The sequence below is a fragment of the Acartia tonsa genome, chromosome 5 (assembly GCF_053477335.1).
Source record: "Acartia tonsa isolate MP-2025a chromosome 5, ASM5347733v1, whole genome shotgun sequence".
Lineage (NCBI taxonomy): Eukaryota > Metazoa > Arthropoda > Copepoda > Calanoida > Acartiidae > Acartia > Acartia tonsa.
In genome coordinates this window covers 15,453,097-15,477,121 of record NC_137264.1, presented here as the reverse complement: position 1 = coordinate 15,477,121, position 24,025 = coordinate 15,453,097, and the positions used below count along the sequence as shown (strand labels likewise).

The window sequence follows — 24,025 nt, the reverse complement described above, 5'->3', positions numbered from 1 at the left end:
ACAGCGTGTCAAGTCATACTTGAACGTGGAGCTTAAGCTGGCCCTGGTGGCTATACAAAAGTGTCTCAACATACTCCAGGAGTCTTAGGTCCAAACCCTAAGAAACTATGGCTAATCAAACAGAAAACAACCCTAATAAAAGTAGCCACAGTTTTTATGATAACGATTTTTTGGAAAATTGTGTTTAGACAATCTATAATACAAAGTAGAACGATGTCTGTCTGTCTCTTTATTTGTTTGTTTGTCTGTTTGTTTGTCTGTTTGTTTGTTTGTCTGTTTGTTTGTCTGTTTGTTTGTAGTGAAGGATCTCGCTAACCGATGAACCGATCGGGTTCTCCTTTACAGGGTAGCTTCTCATAGGTCCCAGAAGGTTTATAACTATTTTGTTGGGGGGTGGGACACCCTCAACCCTTCCCAAAAAATAAAAAATTGAACTAAGAAAATAAGTATTAAAAATACATTATATTGAACTTTTTTATCTTAAGGAAAAAGATGAATATTTTGTATTGTAATGGAAGATTACTCATAGTTAATTAATTGCTTTGCTTAGAAAGCATGCGTTTATTGACCTTTACATAATATCTGCTTTATTTAAAGAATTCTTTAATTATTTATCAATCTAAAACAAATTAGCTAACAACAAGATTTTATTTATTTATAAAGTTCTTTTCACCAAAGCAAAAACATGTTTTTTATTTAAAATTTTCAGTTAAAAAAATATTGGATTTTTTTAAATTTTCTCTAATTTGTGCTACTCTATAATTGTCAATGTTCATTTATCCGTTGGTCTAATTTGTTAAACTTTATTTATAAAATATTTATGGCGTTTTTTCTCAAAATTATTGTTGAACACAAAGGCCCCCCCTTATTTTTTAAAATTACTTTCAAATAAGGAGGAGGAGTGTTAGTTTTTTGTTTGTTTGTTTATCACTTTAGACAGGTTTAAATAGTGAAAAAACTACTCTTTATTTAAAAATGAAGGGAGATTTCTTTGCTCGTTAGGCAATTTGTGGAAAAGCACCAGTAACATTAACAGGTGTAACGTGGATTAAAGCAATGAAAAAATATCATGCATCACAAATTTTTATAAATTTTCCAAGGTCGTTTTACAGATTAAAAACAAAATAATAATATATGATATATTAAATGGATAGATTGTTTAGTCGCACATCCTCTTATCTATCTGTCTGTCTTTTTATCTTTCTATTTATTTATCTATCTATCAATTAAAATTATCATGTACAAATAAATCTTGTAAAAATACTTTTAATTAAATTTTGAATTAATTTTATTTTAAACTTTAAAATCTAAAAAGAGCAAACATGGTGGAAACAACTTTCTCGTATTCATTCGAAACCTATTAATATCCGGCGAATTAGAACTGGTTCTCATCCATACAAAAAAAGTATGTCTATTATCGTATTATATCCAGTTTTCTACGAATCCAGTTATCCAGTTTTTTAGGCATCTCGGGGCTAAAAAAACTTGTTTTAATATTATAATTGTACATTTTATATTTGCGGAAAGCTTTTTATAATACGATGCGAGAAATAACTATTATTGTCGTAATAAATAAGTTTGTGAATTAACCTCTTACATAAAATAACTAGCTATCTATCTACCTAGTATCTGACCTGCCGTCACGAGAGTACCGGGCACACTGTGATCCTTGGGTCGCCATTTCTGTTCTGAGGTAAAAGTTTAAATTTTCTAATTGACGCGTCAAGTGATTGTAAGCAGGGATCTGAAGGTAAAAGACAATGGCCGATTGATTGATGTATGTCCCCAATAATGATGCACAAAATTACAACTTCTGTAGATTGCTATTAGTTTAGACACTTAATAAAGCAACAAATCAAAATTTTATAAAAGGCCCTTAAAGATGTTATGCCAACGAATAAGAAGACGATATTATCCAACTTTAGCGGTCAAACTTACATACAGTGAAACACAGTTTTTTTTCAAAGTGGTGTAGACCTTTATGGGGTATGAAAAAATGAAAGGCAGGCCTTCTCATTTCAGTTTTAGAGGTATGATGACAACCCTCAACCCACCCCCCCCCCCCCACCCTCTGCACCTTATCTTATTTTTAGGGAAAGAAGATCCTTAAGAAAAAGGCCACCAACCGAAATTTCAAGCTTTCATACCAAAACCATCAGGAAATCAATAAACACTTTTTTCGTATTCATTCGAATCCGGTGGATAGGAACCGGTTCTCATCCATACGAAAAAAACTATTTCTAGCATCGTATTATACCCAGCTTTCTACGAATATAAAAATGTACAATCAAAAGATTAAAACCAGTTTTTTTAGCCCGTGCCTTCGGCACCCCGGGGCTAAAAAAACTGGTTTAATCTTATAATTGTACATTCTATATCCGCGGAAAGCTGTTTATAATACGATGCGAGAAATAACTATTCTCGTATTCATTCGAATCCGGTGGATAGGAACCGGTTCTCATCCATACGAAAAAACTTTGTCTAGCATCGTATTATATCCAGCTTTCTACGAATATAGAAATGTACAATCATAAGATTAAAACCAGTTTTTTAAACCCGTGCCTTCTGCACCTCGGGGCTAAAAAAAGCTGGTTTTAATCTTATAATTGTACATTCTATATCCGCGGAAAGCGGTTTATAATACGATGAAAGAAATAACTATTCATTTCATAGGAAACTTGTATTTTAACATTACAATTTTGATAACTTTTTTTTATCATCAACTTTGTTTAAGTTAAAACAAAATTGTTTTATTACTTATGTAAGAAACAATTATTTTAAAAGGTTAGGAAAATACATATATATATAGGTATAGATTTACATAAAAGAGATATGGCGAATTCCCTCGTTAAGCTTTGTGGACCACTAGGAACCCCCTCACAATTTATATTCTTACACATAAAAACAAGGATAACAACACACATATGCAGCGAAAAAATAACGGAATAGACATATGCTCCATAATAATAGAAATGTTGACGAGAAATCTTAGTGTTCTAGCTTTAACAGTAGGTAAGTAATTCCAATTTCCTCAATAGCGTTACGGACAGAACGACAGAAGTACGGACTGACGAACGTTCATGTAAAGTGAATTATAAAGTAGCTTTGCTACTAGAAAGCATAGAATGATATTTTCTCAGGAAAAGGTTTATGGTCTTTTGATTAAGTTAAAATGATATTGCTAAGATTCTTAACATTCTAAACCTTTTTATCAGCTGTTTGTCAAACCAGGATAAAAAAAATGCAATTTATTTTGGAATATTTATTTATTACATTGTATTATAGACAGCTTTCCGGAGATATCAAAAATGAAAATATAAGATTTGTAATTAACGAGGGGCCGGAGGCCCAGGCTACAAAACTGGTTTTAATTTTATCGTATTTATTCGAATCCGGTGGATAAGAACCGGTTCTCATCCGTACAAAAAAACCATGTCTAGCATCGTATTATACCCAGCTTTCTACGAATATAAAAATATAATTGTACATTCTATATCCGCGGAAAGCTGTTTATAATACGATGCGAGAAATAACTATTATGATTTTAGTTTAATATTCGTAGAAAATTGTCTGTACTACGATGCTATAGCTACATGATTTTTCAGTATGACTGAAAAAAGGTACTAATCCAGCGAATATATTGATCGGTTTCATAGCCATACTGGAAAATTATTTAAAGTAATTTTTATTATGCGACTTTTTTGAGGCTTATTCACTGGTGATGAGTACTGATGGTATGTAGAATGTTGAAAAGATAAATTGATTATCCTCAAAGAAATCTTATCTTATCTTATTATGTATACTTTCATCAAATTATTCTCATACTTATATAGATGAATAAGCAGATAAATTATAAAGATAGGTAGATAAGATACATAATATATATTATATGCAGATTTTGTTTTTAGTTAAGATCTTAATAACCACTGAACCGTTTATTCTCTCCATTTTAGAGAAGCTTTTCTTGGTGGTCTTTCTAGCAGCTTAATATTATGATTGTACTGTTTGACATTTGGATAATAACTATAGAGTTGCTACGTAATAATATCATAACGTTTTTAGAATCTTTTTTAGGAAGTTTAAAATTGCTTGTAGTATTCTAACAAAGCTTTTATATATGTAAATTATCAGAACGTTTGGAAAAAAAACAAGGATGATAACAACCACAAAGGCAAAGCTCTGAAACGGAGTACAACGAACATTAAGAATTTAAGAGTGCCATAACTGAATAAGCAGAATATTAATGCATAAGTCTAGACAAAATTCTAAATAATTTTGTTGCAAAACTGCGTAAATACATGATACTGTTTAAGAACACACAAAAATTTGTTGTCAAAAAGTATAAAAATCAGCATGTTTTAAATGGACGTACTGACTTTGTGGTAACTTTTACAGAGTTGCTGCGTTTTTTAAGTCGTACCTAACTGTTATGGGAATCATCATGCAGAGCTTGAAATTGATAGGACAATTATAACCTGTTTGGATTAATGAAAAGAGTTAACTTTTACGAAAGGACTGACGGACCGACATTAATTATAGTAAAGCTTAGCTTTTAAAAACATTTCAATTAATAAACATAAACTTCAAACATGGTTAATTTGATTATTCCATCAGACATGCCCACAATCCTTACTTTGATCAAACTTTCAATGCCACAGTTCAAAGAAGTGAAGTTAAGGTAATCTAATTATTTTTAGTAGCGCAGCTACTCTATCAATATGTTTGAATACAATATTTTATACACCGAAAAACAATGACTATTCGTCTTGTTAATGGCAAAATATTCGGGTATGTTACCTTTCGTGACAACGACTATTAGGGGCGTTTAGTCGTATTTTGCAGTAAATTTTGCTAGGTTATTTTAGGTTAGGTGATTGCCCCGCTGTGTTAGGCAATAGGCCCCGCAGGGTTAGAGTCCCCCGATGGACTAGAAATAGGAGAAAAGCTACTATGAAAATACGATGAAAAGCCCTTTAAGATGCGTTGTCATAAATTTTCGATTAGGTTCTGCTTTTCGGGGAATCTTCCTAAATCCTCTAAAGTGTAGGACTTTGTTATAGTCTTGATATTTAGGACATGGTGGTAAAGGTTACAGTAATGGATCAAGATCGTTATACAGGACCAAGAGAAATTGCTAACACGGCTTTGACACTGAAGGAGGCTAAACAAACTGTACAGGTATCCGTCAGACAGACAAAAATTTATGCTTTAATCCTTATACTAAAGTAACAGGATGTTTGTCTGTCTGTGTGTCTGTACCGAAGGATCTCGCTAACTGCTGAACCGATCGGGTTCTCCTTAACAGGGTAGATTCTCATATGTCCTGGGAAGGTTTTTAACTATTTTGGGGGAGGGTACTACCAGCCTCCCAAAAGAAATGACAAAAAAATTGAAAATTTTCCTAAAATCTGGGAGACTTCTACGTAACATTAAGAGGTATCCGTAACATAAAGAATTATCGTAAACTTTAACAAACAAAAACATTTAAAGTGCCACTAGAGGCCTCTAGGGGCGTAGCCGCTAGTAGACAAAAAAGCAGTTGGAGATTGGAGCAAATGTTTGTTGAAAAAATAAATAAAAAATGTAGTCATGCATCCTAGTCATTTTTATGTAATAGCTAGCCGCCTTTTTATAACTTAGGATTGTAGATGGTGGTTTTGGGGGAAGTCTAAAAATTAGCAGGCATTTACGTAGCCATTATGTGAAAACAGTTAATAATGTTGATTATTAATTTTTAAGGTTCCTGAAGAAAGTACTCTATGCTTGCCTTTATCACCTCCCAAACTGAACAAAGGAGAAATCACGGTAAAATATTAATTTTGGTTGCAAAAAAGGACATAGATGAATACGTGATTATTATTATGAGAAATTCAAGCATGGCTCGATACTATGTTTCTCCCAGCTGGCTAATATAACGATACTCCCACAATCCCTTTTGACTTTACCCCCATCCCCTTCCCTGACCATGGAGAAACGTATGGACTAATATCTGTGGACTAGATTAGCAACCTAAATTGACGACAAAATTCTCGTAGTTCACTTAGCAACTTATATTTAAAAAAAAAAGTTATACACTTCATTCAGGTTTATTCAATCTTCTTTTCACATTTCAAGCACTATTCTGCTTTAAAAAATAATTAAAATATCAGTTTTAGTAAACTTTTGAAATTCCACTTTAAAAACAGGTAATAGGAACCAACGACGTTTAAAAATAAAAGAAGATATTCAAGATGTCAAAAAGTCCATGCAGTATTTTTTAACCCATTAGTGCCGAGCGCCACTTTTATGGACCGATCGAGCTGAAAATCTCAGGGAAGCTTTATAATGGTAAAAACGGAATTCCAATTTTTTTGTTTTGCTCTAGTGGCGAACACAGGAAAGTTGCAAAAAAACCCGGTTCGGCGCGAGTAAAGAAACCTTTCGGCATTAATAACCGTTTTTGGCGTTTTTTGGTGCTTTCCCTCGGCATTAAAGCCCGTTTTCAACCTAAATTTCCGGTTTTTTGGCCCAAAAAGTTAAAATGTAATTTTTGAACGCCCAAAGTGAGATGAACACTTTTTAAAACTACGATACGATCCGTAATTGAAAACTACATAACCTCATGTAATTGATAGAGCTACAACTAACATACAAAACAATTTATATCACATTTAAGATTTTGGCTATAGGTACCGCCCTTTTCGGTTAAAAAAGCCCATTTCGAGGAAGTTTTAAAACTTTTGCTAATATTTGTATTGATAATAATGGGAGGGATATTGATAATGTAATTTTTAAACGTCCAAAGTGAATTATAGAGTAGCAACTATTCTAGTAGTATCAGTAATTGACAAATATATAAAACAAGGATGACAACATCCATAAGTAGCGAAGCGTAAAAAATAAAATCATGGATGGCAATATGTACAAGTAGATTTAAAGTGTATTTATTAATTGATTTATTGGAGAAAATAAACACGAAACCCTGTTTTATTTGTATAATGATGACGGTCAAAGTAAATTACATAAAAGATGCTCATAAAAAAAATTATTTTGATAATGATATCCCAAAAAAGTTTTAAAATTGGACCAAAAATACCAAAGATATGGGGGAAAATGTAAAAAATATAAAAATAGCCAAAAACCTGCAAAAAGGAAGTCTGACCGTCATGGTTGTTTTCTTTAAACAACAGGAAATTTGATTTTGATATGTATAACTGAAAAAATTTTTGAAATCGTACCATAAACACCAAAGATATGGAGAAAAATGTGAAAAATACAAAAATAGCCTAAAACCTGCTGAACGGCAGTCTGACCGTCATAGTTGTTTTCTTTAAAGGATAGGAAATTTAATTTTGATATCTATAACTAAAAAAATTTTGAAAATCGGACCATAAACACCAAAGATATGGAGACAAATGTGAAAAATACAAAAATAGCCTAAAACCTGCTTAAAGGCAGCCTGACCATCATAGCTATTTTCTTTAAACGACTGGAAATTTAATTTAGATATCTATAACTGAAAAAATTTTGAAAATCGCACCATAAACACTGAAGATATGGAGAAAAATGTGAAAAATACATAAATAGCCTAAAACCTGCTAAAAAGCGGTCCTACTGCCATCAATGTTTTATACTTATTTGTGCTCCTTAAACTGTTTTTAACCTATTTTTAAAACGTATATAAAAAATATACTATGACACCAGTAGAATGAGACTGCAGAGCCTAAATTTGAATTAAGTCCCCAATAAACTTTTTTGGGGGGATTTGAATATTAATTTTTACTGTTGCCGTGATCATTTTGACCGAAGCAAAAGGTCTTTTTTTTATTTGGGTAAAATTCGTAGCTTTTAGATTGTTTTGCTTCATAAATATTGTATTCTGGTATAGAGTAAAATTAGGCCTTATGATTTTACTATAAAAATTCACTAAAAAGTTAATTCTTTATAATATGTCAACGAATTAACATTAACATGTTTGTGTTCTCTCACTTATTTTAAAAACATAAAAAATGGTTGTAAAGGGTTAAATGACAACAAATGTTTATGCAATACAACAAATTTATTTTTGTCACATATACAAATGTGTTATAAAATAAGATTATTCAAACTTATCTTTTAAAATAATTTTAAAAAGTATGTATCTTTTATGTGTATGGTTTTCATTCTTTTCATTTTAATTAAATAAAAAATATTTAACTACATTGGAAATACGTCACTTTGTGAAAACACTCTTTTTTTGAATTGTAAAGAATTATGTAAAACAAGGCTTCTTATTGGTTAGATTTCAGAATTATTTGTTTTATTGTAAATGTAAGATTTTTCAATGAAATTAATTGTTTTGGAAAAAAAAATATTTCCAATGAACAGAGTAATGTTTTTTTATTGTATCAATATAAAGTGAATTATACAGCATGACCCTCGAAAAAGTATTTTTAAGCATCTGCAGCCCTTATTTCTCAATGAATTATTAAAAAATGCATATGTCCTTGTTCTCTATAGTATTCCACGTAAGTAGATATAAAAATATTTTTTTTTACCTCCATTAACACCGGAGATTTTTAGTGCTAAAGTTTTGAAAAAGTGACTGAGGAAAAAGTAACTTTTAACATGAAACGACTTTTTTAGCAAAATTAAGCTAGAAATTCTTTTATTTTTGTTACTAGCATAAACTTTATACAAAAATGAAATAAAAAAATTAGTTTTTGAGTAAAAAGCATTTTTTTACACATATTTTTTGAGTCTTTTTAGTTTAATGATATTTTGAAAAACTTACTTATTAGGCAAAATTGTTTAAGATTAAAAAACCAAATAAATCTCTATGAATATAGCAGGAAAATTGTTTTTGTTTCATAATCCTAACTTTAATAACAAAAAAGTTATAAAGAAAATAAAAATAAACATAATGATTTTTTAGTCTAAAAAGCTTAATTTACCCCCTATTAAATAATTGAGATGTCAGAAAAGTAGGCGGAGCAACTGTCATAATTAATCCTTTTCTATAAATAAGGGTTAATAAATAACCTAAAATTTGCAAATAATCAATTCATTCAGTAGTATTTTTTGCCATTAAAAATTTATATTTTTTGGTGGAATAAAAAAGAAATAATTAGTTAACTTGTTTTTCTTTGTGTCTCATTATTCAGTTGCCAGAAAAACATAATATAACCATCCAAAAAATAAGAGAAACAAAAAAAAATTCTTTTTCTCAGTCACTTTTTCAAAACTTTAGCTCTAAAAATCTCCGGTGTTAATGGAGGTAAAAAAAATATTTTTATATCTACTTACGTGGAATACTATGGAGAACAAGGACATATGCATTTTTTAATAATTCATTGAGAAATAAGGGCTGCAGATGCTTAAAAATACTTTTTCGAGGGTCATGCTGTATAAAAATGTTCTGTAAGCCACAATATTACCCGAAGTAAAAAAAAAGCTTTTGCTTCGGTCAAAATGATTACAGCAACACTAAAAATTAATTTTTAAATCCCCCCAAAAAAGTTTATTGGGGACTTAATTCAAATTTGGGCTCTGCAGTCTGATTCTATAGGTGTCCTAGTATATTTTTGACCCCTCATTCAAAAATAGGTTAAAAACAGTTTAATGATGGGCATGTTGTCAAAAAATTTCAGCATTCTATCTTTTATAGGAGCTGAGTAAATCCCATTTCCCCCATAGCGTTACGGACTGACGGACTGACGGACGGACAAAGTGAATTATAGAGTAGCTTCGCTACTAAAAAAATATAATTTTTATTGATAAAGGAAAGACTAGAAAAGACTTATCACATATCTTTGGCCTAAAGTATTTAAAAAATATCACAAACAAAAGAATAGAATAATACAGTAATATCAAGATAACAAAAATGGCCTAAAACAATCAAATTTGCATATCCCCCCGCCCACCCCTTAAAAATATTTATGTACCAAAGTCTAAACCAAGATATATCTATCTATCTGTCCATCCATCCTTTTATTTATCTATCTAACAATTGTTGATTATCATTGGGAATCTACATGAATTTATCGGCCATTGTCTTATCCCTATATATCAGTCTATCTATCTATCTATCGATCCTTTTATTTATCTATCTATCAATTATATTTATCATTGAGAAAAAAAGAAATTTTTACATTTGAAGAGAATAATAAATGATAAAAAATATCTAATATATCTAATGGTTGAAAAGTTAAAACCGGGTATCTTTACTCGCGCCGAGCAGGGCAATAAAACTAGCGGGTATTTTTACTCACGCCGAACCGGAGTTATATAGAACATAATTAAACGATAAAAAAATCATATAAAAAATAATATTTTAAATCACCTTGTTTTTCTTGGTTCACCCATTTTCGATGAAAGATTGTGGCCGACCGAATAGATAGAAACGCTTCTCTCTGGGGGGAATTGAAAAACGATAACGAGTAATGGATATCTGAAAATACGCATTGACGCCAAAGAGTACAAATGTTACGCCAATTGTGATCACAACTCTCACGTTTATATAAAAATGCAACATATAATAATAGCTATTAAAACAATTTTCAAGCATAACTTTTATCTTTTTAGGATAACAATTAAATAAGAAAAATATTTTTACCATATGAAATTCGTGATCAAACACCTAATTGAAAAAAAAATGCAAGACATAGCTCTTATTTTAAGAAAGACTAGGGGCAACGAACGCCCCCAAGAAGCCTCTAAGTGTTCTTAAGGTGGGAGGGGGATAAGTCAACCGCCCTTCTACTTTTTAATTTGAGTTTTAATAAGAAATATTCAGAAAAAAAATTTTGTGGGGGATTTTAAATTGGGAGGGTGGAGATACGCTCTCCCACAATAGTTAAAAACCTTCCCTGTACCTAAAAAAAAGCTTAATTGCAAAGGAAAACCAAACAGATGTTATTTTCAAAAAAATTTTATAAAACAAAAATTGGCGCATTTGTATGAACACCAGAATTATAGGTTTGAGGGGGAAGAGAGGGGGTAAACTAGTTTGAAGATATCTGAGAATAGTTATGATTGCCATCTTCCACTATCTGAAAAACAGCGCAGTAAAGGGTAGGCTCATGCGAGCATGATGTAATCCTGAAACTGAAAACCGGTTTTTTTCGGCATTTTCTGGAACCGGGCGTTAAAAGCCGGTTCGTCACTAATGGGTTTTAAAGTAAATTTTACATAAGCTGAAATATCGAATAGAAAAATTTATTTTAGCCTAGGCGTTTTGAAAAGATTTATATCTAGCCATAAAATTCTGCTTCTATTGACATCTAGCTTTCATACATGTAATTTGAGCCAAAAAGTATGTGTAACGAAGACTCAAAATCTATGATTTTTTGGCTTAAGTAAAATTAACTTAAAACACATACATTTTCTTTTTTAGCCTGTCAGATGTCGGTATATTTTCTTTAATTTAATTGATCGACACAAATACAAACATGCAGATATATATATAAAGAGCACACACACAAAAAATAAATAGGGTCACAACTTCATTATAGCGGAGTCAGGAGCGTTTAAAGACCGGTCATTTCTGTAACGTATACTATATATAAAGGGTGTTTAAAAAAACCAATCGCTCACAATTTGAACCACCATAAGTACTTCAAATCTTGGAGATAGACCCCATAATGTTCAGAGTTTTTGATGGGGCATGTAAAAACCTTTCTTTAGACACCTTAAACAGGTTTCTACCTCAATCCTAGCCAATTTGGGATAAAAAATACAGACCCATCAAACATTTAGGCATGGCGGCTCTTTTTAAATCTAGTTCTTGATGTTTGCCAGGTCTTTCTTTTTGATGCCAAATTGGCTAGGATTATGTTAGAAACCTTGTTAAGGTGTCTATAGAAAGGTCTTAACATGCCCCATCAAAAACCCCAAACATTTTGGGGTCTATCTACAAGATTTCAAAAACTTAAAACGGTTTGTTCTTTTTTTAAAAAAGGAAAGTTTGTCTTAATTTATAATAAAATTTGCACTTTCGGCGTAGGGCAAATTTATCTGCAAGGGCTAGGTTTCGAGCTCTAGTGCTCTGGAAGGGAGAGTAGATTTAAAATTCAATATTGTTTTATTATTGTCATTGCTTGGGCATGAATTGTATTATTCGTTTATTAGTTTTGGACCAAAACTTCAAGGTTTATATTGAAGCGATTGGTTTTTTTTAAACACCCTTTATATGTATATATATATATTCAGTTTGGTATGAGTTATCTACCAACAGCTCAACGGCTTTCAATAACCTTGACCAAGGCTACAAATCTGAGGTGAGATTCCTTGCTTAACTTTTGTGCAATTCTAGTGTGATGGACGTCAGTTACTAAATCAAAGATATATACACACAATTAAGGTTAGGTTATATTGGCTAAAAATAGAGAATAAATGGCAGATTCCTCCCCTTATGTATTTTGGGGGAGAATTAATAAATTACACTTCAAACATCAGGCCATTTTTACAAGGAATTCCTTATTAGTCGGAGCGAAGCTAGCCTGCATTTAAGGTGTTTCCGCTACACTATAATTTCCTAACACTTTATATTAAGCTAGCGGTTGAGCCCCTAAAAGCCTCCAGGGGCACATGAATGAAGGGTTGGAGTCGACCTTCCTATCAATTTTAGGTTTAAAAGTACAATTTTTTCCGGCGATCATTTTTCTAGTGGCGAATTCTCATGGGAGGGTGGTGGTACCCTCCCTTAAAAGAGTTAACTAGAACAATGTCGATAACAAGTGACGCAAGACTATCCTAAAATATAAAAAAAGTAAAATTTAAGAAATGACTGAAATTAAATGGGTTGTACCTTTTTTTACATGAAACTCTATTAATGTTCTACATAGAATAGTGCTTAAATTTCTATCTCATATTGTCGATATAAGGTTAAGAACTTTGCTAACTACTGAATAGATTTGTGTGTGTGTTTTTAGAGAATATACCTTCTATTCCCGTGATGGTTTTAGTTGCATCTTCATACAAATTGCTCCACCCATCCACCCAAAAAATATTTGGGAAGAGGCGAGAGGGGGGCGGGAGAATCTGCCAGTTAAACGTCCTTATTATTCTTTTAAAAAATACTTTGTTTAGGTTACCTTCAGCTGATCATCAGAAACCAGACAGACTTCCAAGTAAGAAATATTTTTAGTAACGATTCTTGCGTTAAGTGTTTGTAACCATTGTTCGTTACTTTAATCTTAATCTTAATTTAATCTTTAAGAAGCCGATTCGCCCCTAGAGACCTCTATGGGCACGTGAAATGTTTTATCTTCAATCTATTTACCAAAGTGTTTATTCGCCGCTAGATTCGGTTAGTTGTGTTTTTTTGCTATTTATCTTGGAAAATGGTGGTACTTTCCCCCAAAAAAGCTATAAACCTTCCGAGGACCTGTGAGAAGTTACGCTGTAAAGTAGAACCATATCAGTTCAGAGGTTTGCCAAATCCTTTAACAAACACAGTGTCACAGACAGACAAACAGATAGAGATCCTGTGACTGTAATACAAGGATATTTTCTTTTCCGAGTTTCTTTGCATATAATATTGGCTGCGTCCCTAAAGTGTTAAGGTAAAAAAAGACGCTACTTTTTGATCCCTTACAATATTGGTATTATTGTATTAATATTATCAATATTTATAAAAATTTCCACCAAATGTTTATTAATTTGATTATGACGAACATTGATACTAAAATATGAAAAATATTTTTTTATTACATTTTTACAAATATTTTGCATATCTTTACTCTAAATGAACTTTCCAAATAGAATATAATTATGATACAACGATGAACAATTCAAATAATTAAGCAAAATGATTTAAAAGTAGGCTTGGGGTTTATTATTATTCAATTACTCCGCATCTTAATGGCGGTGGAAAGCAAAGAAAAACAACTCTTTGATTGCACAACCTTTGTATTAGAAGTCCTAACTATGCATTGTAATGAGTTGTGCCTGTTTTGGGCCAATGCATCCCTACTCTAACTGTTCGAACCTATCACCTTCCCGACAACGAGCGAATGCGATACGTGTTGACTTACGGTCGCGGGTTTAGACAGGAAAGGGAAGGTTAATTAAAAAACTGTTGTAATCTAAAGATAAATTGAAAAGGGAGAAACAATCAACTACAATATAACGTAAATAACACCCAGCGACTTATTAATGGCAGACATAATTAATATAATTGGCATTGTAGTAACAAAATAGACATTTAACCCTTTACAGTCGGGCCCCTTGCCGCACCTTAATTGGTCGGGGGGGGGGGGGGGGGGCTAAATTAGAGGGTTAAATTTTTTTGTGCAAGTCCCCTGTTTGATAATGAATTTTCGACCTTTTATAAGTCTAAGTCAATTTTCGCTTCCTTCACCCTTTTATTTAACAACTCCAAAAATTCACACACAGAAATTGAGATAGAAAAAACCGGAGGGGAAGGGGGGCGTTCAACGCCCCCCCCCCCCCCGACCGTTAAGGGTTAAAAGCAAGATTTAAAAATGTGGAATATCGAAGAAAAAATCTTAAAAATGCATTAGGTTCAAACAGCTTTTCTAATATTTTTAACATATAATATTACGTTTTACATGTTTATAGAAATTGTTTGATTTTAAAACTGTTTTATTGTAACTAGTTATTATGATACTTTCTTATGATATTCTAATTTGAAATTCAAAACATGACCCAAAAACGCAAACAAAGTATTTACAGAATGATATAAAACAAACATAATATCTAACTATGTATATCTTTCTTCTCTTTCTCTTTCTTTCACATCCTAGTACATAAAGTAGTAAGATTTTTTGTCTGAAGCTTAAGATTTCAATAACTACTGGAAGCTTCACATATGTCCCAAGCTAGTTTAAGTCTAATTAATTTATAGATTTAAGTCTTGAGATAGTTTAAGGCTATTTTATAACTTTGAATAATGAGCCTCTAGATGCTAGGAGTGCAGCCGCAGCCGCTAGAATATCTATATATCATCCAATAACGACAATTTGTAAGAAAATCGTTTTTAGAATTTATAATTTAGATCCATACGTGAAAATGTTGATGTTTAACCCAAGTGGCCGCCTTGTGAAGAAGAAAAAATCCTCCATCAAGTTTGATACAAAAGATCCAGAATTTGAGGAAACTATAAATGTCGAGGTAATTAAAAGCTACACATGCAGAATTATATTATCCTTTTCATTAAAGTAAAAGAATTTATGTATGTCTCTCTGTATGTCTGAATGTTGCGAAAGATCTGGCAAACTGCTGATATGGTTCACTTCACAGGAAGTTTTTAGATATTTTGTACCTAGAAAAATTCCCTTCCCCGCATTTTTTCTTTTTTTAAGTTGAGGGTCGACATCTCCTCCCTTCCATTTAAGTACATCTATGTTCTAAAAATTGTTTGAAAATAATTTTTAGCAATATTCTTTACGAAATCTCATTATAAACTTTACCTTTCTGTAAAAAGATATTATTAACGTTAGCTTGACTTCACAGTAGCGTTTGATATATGGAAATTTAAGTCATGTATATTAACGGATAAAATAATGGACAATAAATTGATATACATCCCGATAATATTAAAATAGTCCCTCATGTAGACTTGAGTTATTGATTGAAAGTTTGGACACTTTGATTTAAACCAAATAACTAAAATTTAAAACACCGATGGAAAGTAGAAAAAGTTATAATTATGTACCTGTCTACTTTTAATTCTATCAAGTTTTGTATTATTACACTTTCCTTTTTTATCCCTTTTTACCTCCTTTGTTTGTTATGAATATAATAAGATATGTCTGATTATTAATATTAGTTTATTTTCTTATTTGTGGAAAGGAATGTTGTGTCGTACAAAAATACAAAAAAAAATATTATTTTTAAATCCTGATATCAAAGATTTGTTTCGGGAGAAATGACTTTTTGTTACTTACCCTTTTTTTCTTTAAAAATAGATAAGGTGTTTATCTGTGTGTCTGTATCATAAGATCTTAGACTTATCTCGCTCTATTTTCAAGGAAGGATTTTTTATGATTTTAAATTTACAATTTCTCGTCTATGCTTCTAAAAGGAATGATCAAAAGGAATCTCCTTCTATTTTAAAATTACTTCAATATCATTTTATATTTTCATTAGGGGGGGGGGGGATGAAAATTAACTCAACTTTTGGGATATTTAATATGTTTAATTTAAATGTTTTAAAATATTTTTTCTCTTCTTTTATGAGATAAATCTGATCTAAACTAATGAAAAGATAAAAATTGTACTACATTGCATGAACACAGTGTAGAATGATATTATTTGATGGTATATACATGTTTCTACAAATATTACTTATCTAAGCATATTAATAATAATAATCACGTTTTCTTATTTCTTTTTCATGTTTGTTTAAAGTCAAAAGTAGTTATTTCACAGCTTAACCTTATTAGCTTTAAATATGACATCATCAATCTAGAAAAGCATTAAAATCAGGAATAAACAAACGGAATAAATAGAATATAGAGCAGATGGTCATTTGTGTAAAAAAAAGAAAATTTTATGACGGACAATAATTCGCGAAACCTTTTTGCATATAACATATGTGTGTCTTTTGTGGATGCTCTTTGGTTAGTGTTATTTTCACAAAAAAATCAGAAGTCTATCTGAAAAAAGTAGCACATAAAATCCAATTTATCCACATAGCGTTACAGACTGACGATCAGACAAAGTAAATTATAGAGTAGCTTCGCATATTCACATTGATACAGTAATGTATTTAGGCAGAACCATGGCAGCTAGAGGCGCACAGTATTGTTGTTATACTTCATAGTAAACTAGAGAGGGTAAGCTTTATGTTAGTTATACATAGTATTGTTGTTATACTTCATAGTAAACTAGAGAGGGTAAGCTTTATATTAGTTCTACATAGTATTGTTGTTATACTTCATAGTAAACTAGAGAGGGTAAGCTTTATATTAGTTCTACATAGTATTGTTGTTATACTTCATAGTAAACTAGAGAGGGTAAGCTTTATATTAGTTCTACATAGTATTGTTGTTATACTTCATAGTAAACTAGAGAGGGTAAGCTTTATATTAGTTCTACATAGTATTGTTGTTATACTTCATAGTAAACTAGAGAGGGTAAGCTTTATAATAGTTCTACATAGTATTGTTGTTATACTTCATAGTAAACTAGAGAGGGTAAGCTTTATATTAGTTCTACATAGTATTGTTGTTATACTTCATAGTAAACTAGAGAGGGTAAGCTTTATATTAGTTCTACATTTTATTGTTGTTTTACTTGTTGTCCTATCGATTTCAAACTTGAGATGGTGATTCCTATGGTAGTTAGGTACAATTTATTCTTTTTAGCAAATTCATTATCATTGCCAGTAAGTCCATATGTCCATTTTAACACAATGATTTTTTTTTGATTTATAAAAACAATATTCTTTATAATATTGTGTTTTGAAGATATGAAATCCTAGGACCATATTATTTAATGAATGTTCAAACTTCTGTTAAATAATATTATGTATTAAATGCGTTTTTACTCTATTATTGTACTTTTTCTGACATTCTGATCTTATAATCTTTGCCGTTATGAATGTTGTCATCCTTGTTTTTTGTTCAGGAATCTGAGATTGATGAGATGTGCGAGGGAATAATTGGAGTGGATATAGATTCTTCTGACCAAGAGTCTTATTATAGGTTTAATATGTCAAGGTAGATAGATATATAGCATAGCGCGGCAGCCGCGCGTGAGCCTCAAATTTAAAGATAATTGTGTGCAAAAAAAAATTCTGATGAATGTTTTGTCTGATTTAGACATTTGGCTGAATTTTTAAGTTATAGCATGACGATTAAACTGAGGCGTACACGCGGCTGCCGAGCCTTGAAAAATAGATAGATAGACGCTCATTACATTTTTTTTGGAAAGTGACAAAAAAATTAAATTATTATTTGAAATATTTAAGGGGGAGGGGTTAAAATTCACATTTGGATGTAAAATTTTAAAATACATTTCTATAATCTGTGAACTTTTAACCAATGAACATTTTTTTTGGCATTTTTTGGGGGGAAATACCTTCCCCCCCAAAAAATCCCTAAAAAAATTTTTTTTGGCGTGCTTCGCGCGAATTTTTACTCCTAAATATTTAATAGTTTCTCAGTGCTTTAGTGACTGATATATAAAAATTATTTTGGGTATAGTCCCTTTCATGGCAACGCCTCTTAAGGGGCGTTTAGTCGTATTTTCACTGTAGCTTATCCCCTATTTCAGCCATTGCGGGGGGCTCTAACCCTGCGGGGCCAATTGCCTAATCCTGCGGAGCAATCTCCTAATCTAACTTAACCTAACCTAGAATAACCTATCAAAATACGACGAAACGCCCCTTTAGAGGCGTTGCCATGAGGGACTATACCCAATATTTTTCTTTTTAGTCTGGAAAAGAAATATGAAAATTCAAAAGGAAAACGAAAAGATCCAGTTCTTGGGGTTTTATTCTTAGGTAAATATATTGTAAAAGTAACGCAGCTACTCTATAGGCAATGTCTGCGGTATTATCATAAGGTGATGGGTTCGATTCTTGACATAATCCGAGTTACAGCAAAGATGTTTACTTAACCATGCTTCTTTTTTAAGGTATCAAACTGGAGAAATTAATCAGTGTTAAAAAGTACGTTAAAAGATACAAAAAGTGAAATATAATTAACAAGCAAAGAAATATATTAAGTATTTTCTATAGCTTATGGGATTTGTGAAGTATTTATTCAAGTTCGGATAAAAAAATAAATCTATATTTATATAGGCTAGTGACTGCATCACTAGCCTATAGGCTCTATATTCAAAAGGTAGAGAAGAATAAAAAATAGCCTAAACCCTCAAAAGACTTAAATATATTTTTTTGAATAGTCTAATTTAATCCTTGGATCTATGTGAAGCTTCCCCAAAATAAAGAACTCAATCGATTCAGTAGTTATTGAATTCTTATGCTACAGATAAAAAAAAACCTTTTTACATACTAGCACATACGCTCCTGGTATCTATTTGAAGTGGAGTAGGGGAGACCGGATAAATAGTCTATAACCATCCCAAGACTTTAATCCAAACAAATATTGCCCTAAACAACCCCAGGACCAATGTGAAGCTTCCCTATAAAGGAGAACTAACTCGGTTCAGTGGTTATCAAAGCTACGCACATAATTATTCTTTTTTGGGGGGTTGGGGTGTTCCACCACCAAGAAAATAGCCCGAAAAGAGCACGATCGGTTCAGTAGTTACCTAGTTCTTAAGCTTCAGACAGACATCGTTCTACTTTAAATGTTTAACTTTTTAGGTAAAACAGTAAGAGGGGAAAAAGAGAAAGAACAGTGGTTAAAGGTAAACCTTTTTATTTTGTAATTGGTGTAAAATGTCTCATGATTCCTTACCTTAAAAATATTTCATACTCATGTTAATTTTATAATGCTAAGGACGTCACGTCAGGGGGGTAGAGTGGTAAAGTGAAAGTTTTTTTGGTTAAGGACGTAATATAATGTATTTTCAAAATTTATTGGGAGGGTAAACTACCATTTAATCCCCCTCCCCTCGCATTGGACTTTCTTAATTGTGGGTATGTATTTGACAAAAACAGGCTAAAATATTAAAATACACAAACAAATATTGCGCTTTGTAAATCTGAGTATTTTTGTTAAAAATGATATGATCTTCAATCTGTAACCAGTAATAAATTTCTATTAAAGCGAAAAGCATTGTTTAGTTTCTATAGAAGTTTAGAATATAAATACTTTTTATTGAGGACATGATATGATATTAATATTTTCATTGTTAAAAAAACCTAATAAGATTTTAGAATCTTAATATCAATATAAAAGTAACAGGATGTTTATGAGTCTGCTTGTCTGTACTGCTCGCTAACCACTGGATCTTCTAAACATAGAAGATTATCATATTTCCTGGAAAGGTTTATAGTTATTGGTACCTTCAGTTCACCCCTACCAGTAGAAATCGCCTTTGGAAAAAAATATTCTCACCAAAAATGTTTTACTATTTCTTTTTTAAAACTAAAATGCAGAATTCCCTTTCATCCAATGCCCATGAGACCTCTAGAGGCGTATCTGCTAGTAATGGATAAAGGGAAGGGACAAACCAAATGAGTTCCAGAGAATTGTCTGTAATAGAAGTTAAAAAAATATTCTTTCCTTAACACCTTTTCAAACAGCAAAAAGAGTAGACGGACTTACGGATGGATGGACATTTCTAATTTTAGAGTAGCTTATCACCTTCAGAATAAAAATGTTTTCATCTTTGTGAAGAAAAGTGATGAGAGGAGAAAAAAGGCAGAAAAAAAGAATAAATTATGTGAAGGGTTAGAAGAGTTTTCTGATAAGTGGTCTTATAACTTTTTGGATCATGTTGGTAACGTGAAGAAAGATCATGGCTCAACACGTAGCGCATTCGCTCGTCGTCGGGGAGGTGATAGATTCGAATCTCGGCCCGAAACCACGTCATTAAAAATGGTTCTTTTTGCTGCTATGTTAGGTGCACGACATAAATAGTTAGAGTAGGAGAATGCCTTGGCCCATAGGCGCAAATCGTTTTTATGCGCAGTTAGTACTTCTCAGACAAAGGTCGTAAGGGTTGGTTGTCCGTCTGATGTTACTTAAATCAATATTCTTGGGTGCTAGAGTAGCGCATCCCATTAACAACGGATGATGATCTGGATTCTCTAGATGATCAATTAGAAATCGATGGAGAATCCCGACCTTACGAGGTAATGCCACGCCTATTTCTATATACACCTATGTCCTCAAAGTTTTGAAATAACGTTTTCTTTTTCGTTGGCTCAACAAATTTGAAGACTTTTGTTGAATTTTGATTGGTTGGTTCATTTAGTTGAGTGTCCAAAATTTCAACGAGTAATTGCAATCTACAAAAGGGGTATATTTAAGTATCATCATTGGGGATGTACATTATTGGCCATTGGCATCCCGCTTAAAACAGGAAATGGTTAGGCAATAATTACCCCCCTCCCAAAAAAAAATATATATTCTTCAATAAAAAGCGCTAGAATAGAAATTTTAAAAAGTGTAATATTTTAATCGCAAATAAAATCAGAACCAAAAAATTGTTTTGGTGAAAAATGATTTTTTTTTTTATAAATTTTTGCTATGTAATAAAAACAAGGATATAACTAGGTAATAAAAGTTAATTTTAAAATTATCAATGAAAAATAGAAGGGGGTCAATCGTTTCATTAAGTTTTATAGACAGTGTTATAGACAGCTTTCCGCGGATTATTGAAAATTAAAAGGTTAATTTTAGTTTTGTTGGCAGGTAGGGGAGGCCCAGGCCAACAAAACTAGTATTGATTTTATGATTTTTATTTTAGCATTTGTGGAAAATTGATAATAATACGATACGATACATTATTTTTCAGTATGGCTCAGAACCGGTCCTTATCGATTTTAAACTCCCCTAATTTAAAAATAGTACAATGAACTAGTTATTCCCTTCTGTGACAAAAGCTTTGTCTACGCTGATAGGATAAGTACGACTGCTGCTCCAGCTTCTAAAAAGCCGCGCATATGTGTTTTGACCTAATTAATATATTAATAGGTTAATATATAAATGGAGTAAACTTATAGTCGATATTGGGGGTGGTTGCAAGTAACCGCAGCTTATCGCATGGATTTGAAAGCTGTGCGGCTGATGAGTAGCTGAATTAAAATGTAGTGGTTGTGGCTATTTGGTTGGCTTTAAAAGCCGCGCTGCTAAGGCAGCTGAGCCATAAAAATATGCAAAATTTTCCTAAACTGACGTTTAATTAATAATATTAAATTAAGATTTTCTTCATACAATAAAGGTTTTTTTTACTGATAGTATTGTATGTATAAAGACTACGCAGTTAGTATGTGCACTTTGTCATAAAACAATATATCATGTACAATAACTTTAATATAATTTTACTACGTGAATAAATTAATGTAAAAATCATAGAGAAGGATATGTATTCTACGTTTTTTTTATATTTTATTGTGTATTTGATGTTAAAGGGGAGTTTACTTTAAAAGACAGTTTTAAAAAGAGATTTTAAAAAGTTAATTTTTTATCTGATTTTTGAACGGACGGGGGGGGGGGGGGGCGGAGTAACCATCCACGTACAAATCTTTCCTGCACACCCTTATTATAGGTTTATACTTTCTTAAAGAAATTATCTAATTAAAAAAGTAAGGAGAAAGTGTAAGAGGTTATAAAAATCTAATTAATGAAAATCTCCAAATATTATACCTATCCCTTAAATAAACTATACCATGCCTAAATTACATTAGAAAAGAGAAAGCTTTAGTATGGAAAGGAGGAGGGGGATGGGCATTGTTTGACAAGGAATTTATTTCAGGAAACGTTTCTTTGGGGTAAATTATTAAATTTTTATATCCTTATAAGACTTAGCCTTCGCATGTTTTAAAATAAACTTTTAACCTGCGAAGCTACTTTTGTCCATCCCTTATTGATCCAATATTAGCTTTGCATATAAACTATTAAATATGATATTTCTTGTTTTTAATTTCAGGTGATGAATAGTCCACGAAAAGTATTCACATACACACACCAACTAAGATGAACTTCTATGGTTGTTACACATTCTTGTTATATAATAGAAACAGAGAAATAAAAACATCAATTAGAGATATAAAGGTTAAGTTTATTTTCGCTAGAAAATAAAACTTTCCATTGTGTTTCATTAGAGCATTCTGTAACCTTTGTTTACATACATAACAAAGATAGTCAGAGTGTGTGTGGACATTAAACTGAAAATTAAACTGGTCCCCAAACTTTTTATAAAAGATAATTTTCATATCAAAAAAGTAATTTGTTTATGGTAATTAGGAGAGGGAGGGGACATTGGGCTGTTTATTACACTAGTCCCCAAAGTTTTATATTATAGTTTTCTTATACGTTGGCTTAACAAATTAAAGGACTTTTGATTGGTGGGATAAATAAGTTCAGTGTTTAAACGTTTCAACCACTTATAGTAATCTTTAGAGGGGTTATTTTTGTATCGAAAATTGTGAGCGATTGGTTTATTCTTTACATCCTTTATAATATTATTTTTTTGTTTTTTAAAAACATAAAGTATGAATTAATTATTTTCTGGAAAATAATACAAATGTTATTTTTATTTTATCCGTAAACAATAAAGATATGATATATGTATAGATAAAAAAAGCTTAAAACAAAATAAAATTATCATTATTATTATGTAAAAACTGTTCTGTTATCTAAAAACGCAGACTTTTTAAAGTTTTTCTCTCCGTTATTATTAACATACTAAATTTAATTGACTATTTTTTATATATATTGTAGAAAATGAAATAATATATTCAACGAAAACATCATATTCAGTGATTTATTGACACCTTAACTATCTTTACTCTTTGTTTGTATAAGAAATGTTGTTACTTTTTTTCTAGCTTACATGATTATATAATCTGACCTTTAAATTCAAAATGGCATTTTAAATTTTTATTTTATTTTAACAAGCTTTATTAGTATATTTCTTATATGTATTTTTAGTAGCAAAGCTACTCTATAATTCGAAATGTCCGTCCGTCCGTCTGTCCGTCCGTCCGTCTGTCCGTCTGTCCGTCTGAGACAAAGTGGGGGAAACATGATTTTCTCGGCCCATATAAAAGATAGACAGCTGAAATTTTTAGTGAAGATTCTTATAATATATGCCTATCTAATCTATACATTGTTTTCTCCATCCGTCTGTTATTTGGGATGCTAGATCGATTCCTACATTTTCAAGTTTTTCTGATTTTCTCAACTCCTTTTTAAGATAATGGGCTGAAATTTTCAGGGAATGCTTAAATTTACATTTTACATATTTTCCTAAAGTTTTATTACGATTTTTCTATTAATAGGGGTGCTATTTTCCTAAAGTTTTATTACGATTTTTCTATTAATAGGGGTGCTAGATCGATTCCTAGATTTTTAGGTTTTCTATTTTTTTTCTCGATTCCTATTCAGGATTTGCGGCTGAAATTATTAGGGATTTAATATGCTCATATTCTACATTTTTTATCAAGTTTCATTAAGAT

The 24,025-nt window shown here is 31.4% G+C and overlaps 1 protein-coding gene across 3 annotated transcripts in view; it reads left to right on the top strand.

Moving 5' to 3' along the window:
- Positions 1 to 23,158, top strand: part of LOC145318841 (uncharacterized) — a 35,369-nt gene extending 12,211 nt beyond the window's left edge. Inside the window, exons 12-24 of one of the 3 annotated variants that reach the window (XM_080160497.1) lie at positions 1,627 to 1,693; positions 2,094 to 2,159; positions 4,615 to 4,678; positions 5,074 to 5,178; positions 5,740 to 5,805; positions 12,169 to 12,236; positions 13,048 to 13,088; positions 14,978 to 15,093; positions 16,698 to 16,760; positions 17,554 to 17,645; positions 18,363 to 18,430; positions 19,259 to 19,302; positions 22,495 to 23,158. In XM_080160497.1, the coding sequence (XP_080016623.1) occupies positions 1,627 to 1,693; positions 2,094 to 2,159; positions 4,615 to 4,678; positions 5,074 to 5,178; positions 5,740 to 5,805; positions 12,169 to 12,236; positions 13,048 to 13,088; positions 14,978 to 15,093; positions 16,698 to 16,760; positions 17,554 to 17,645; positions 18,363 to 18,430; positions 19,259 to 19,302; positions 22,495 to 22,545 (911 nt within the window). In that variant the 3' untranslated portion in view covers positions 22,546 to 23,158. The remainder of the gene's footprint in view (positions 1 to 1,626; positions 1,694 to 2,093; positions 2,160 to 4,614; positions 4,679 to 5,073; positions 5,179 to 5,739; positions 5,806 to 12,168; positions 12,237 to 13,047; positions 13,089 to 14,977; positions 15,094 to 16,697; positions 16,761 to 17,553; positions 17,646 to 18,362; positions 18,431 to 19,258; positions 19,303 to 22,494) is intronic. The other 2 variants (XM_080160498.1, XM_080160496.1) reach the window with 2 other exon arrangements.
- The last annotated feature ends 867 nt before the right edge of the window (positions 23,159 to 24,025 follow it).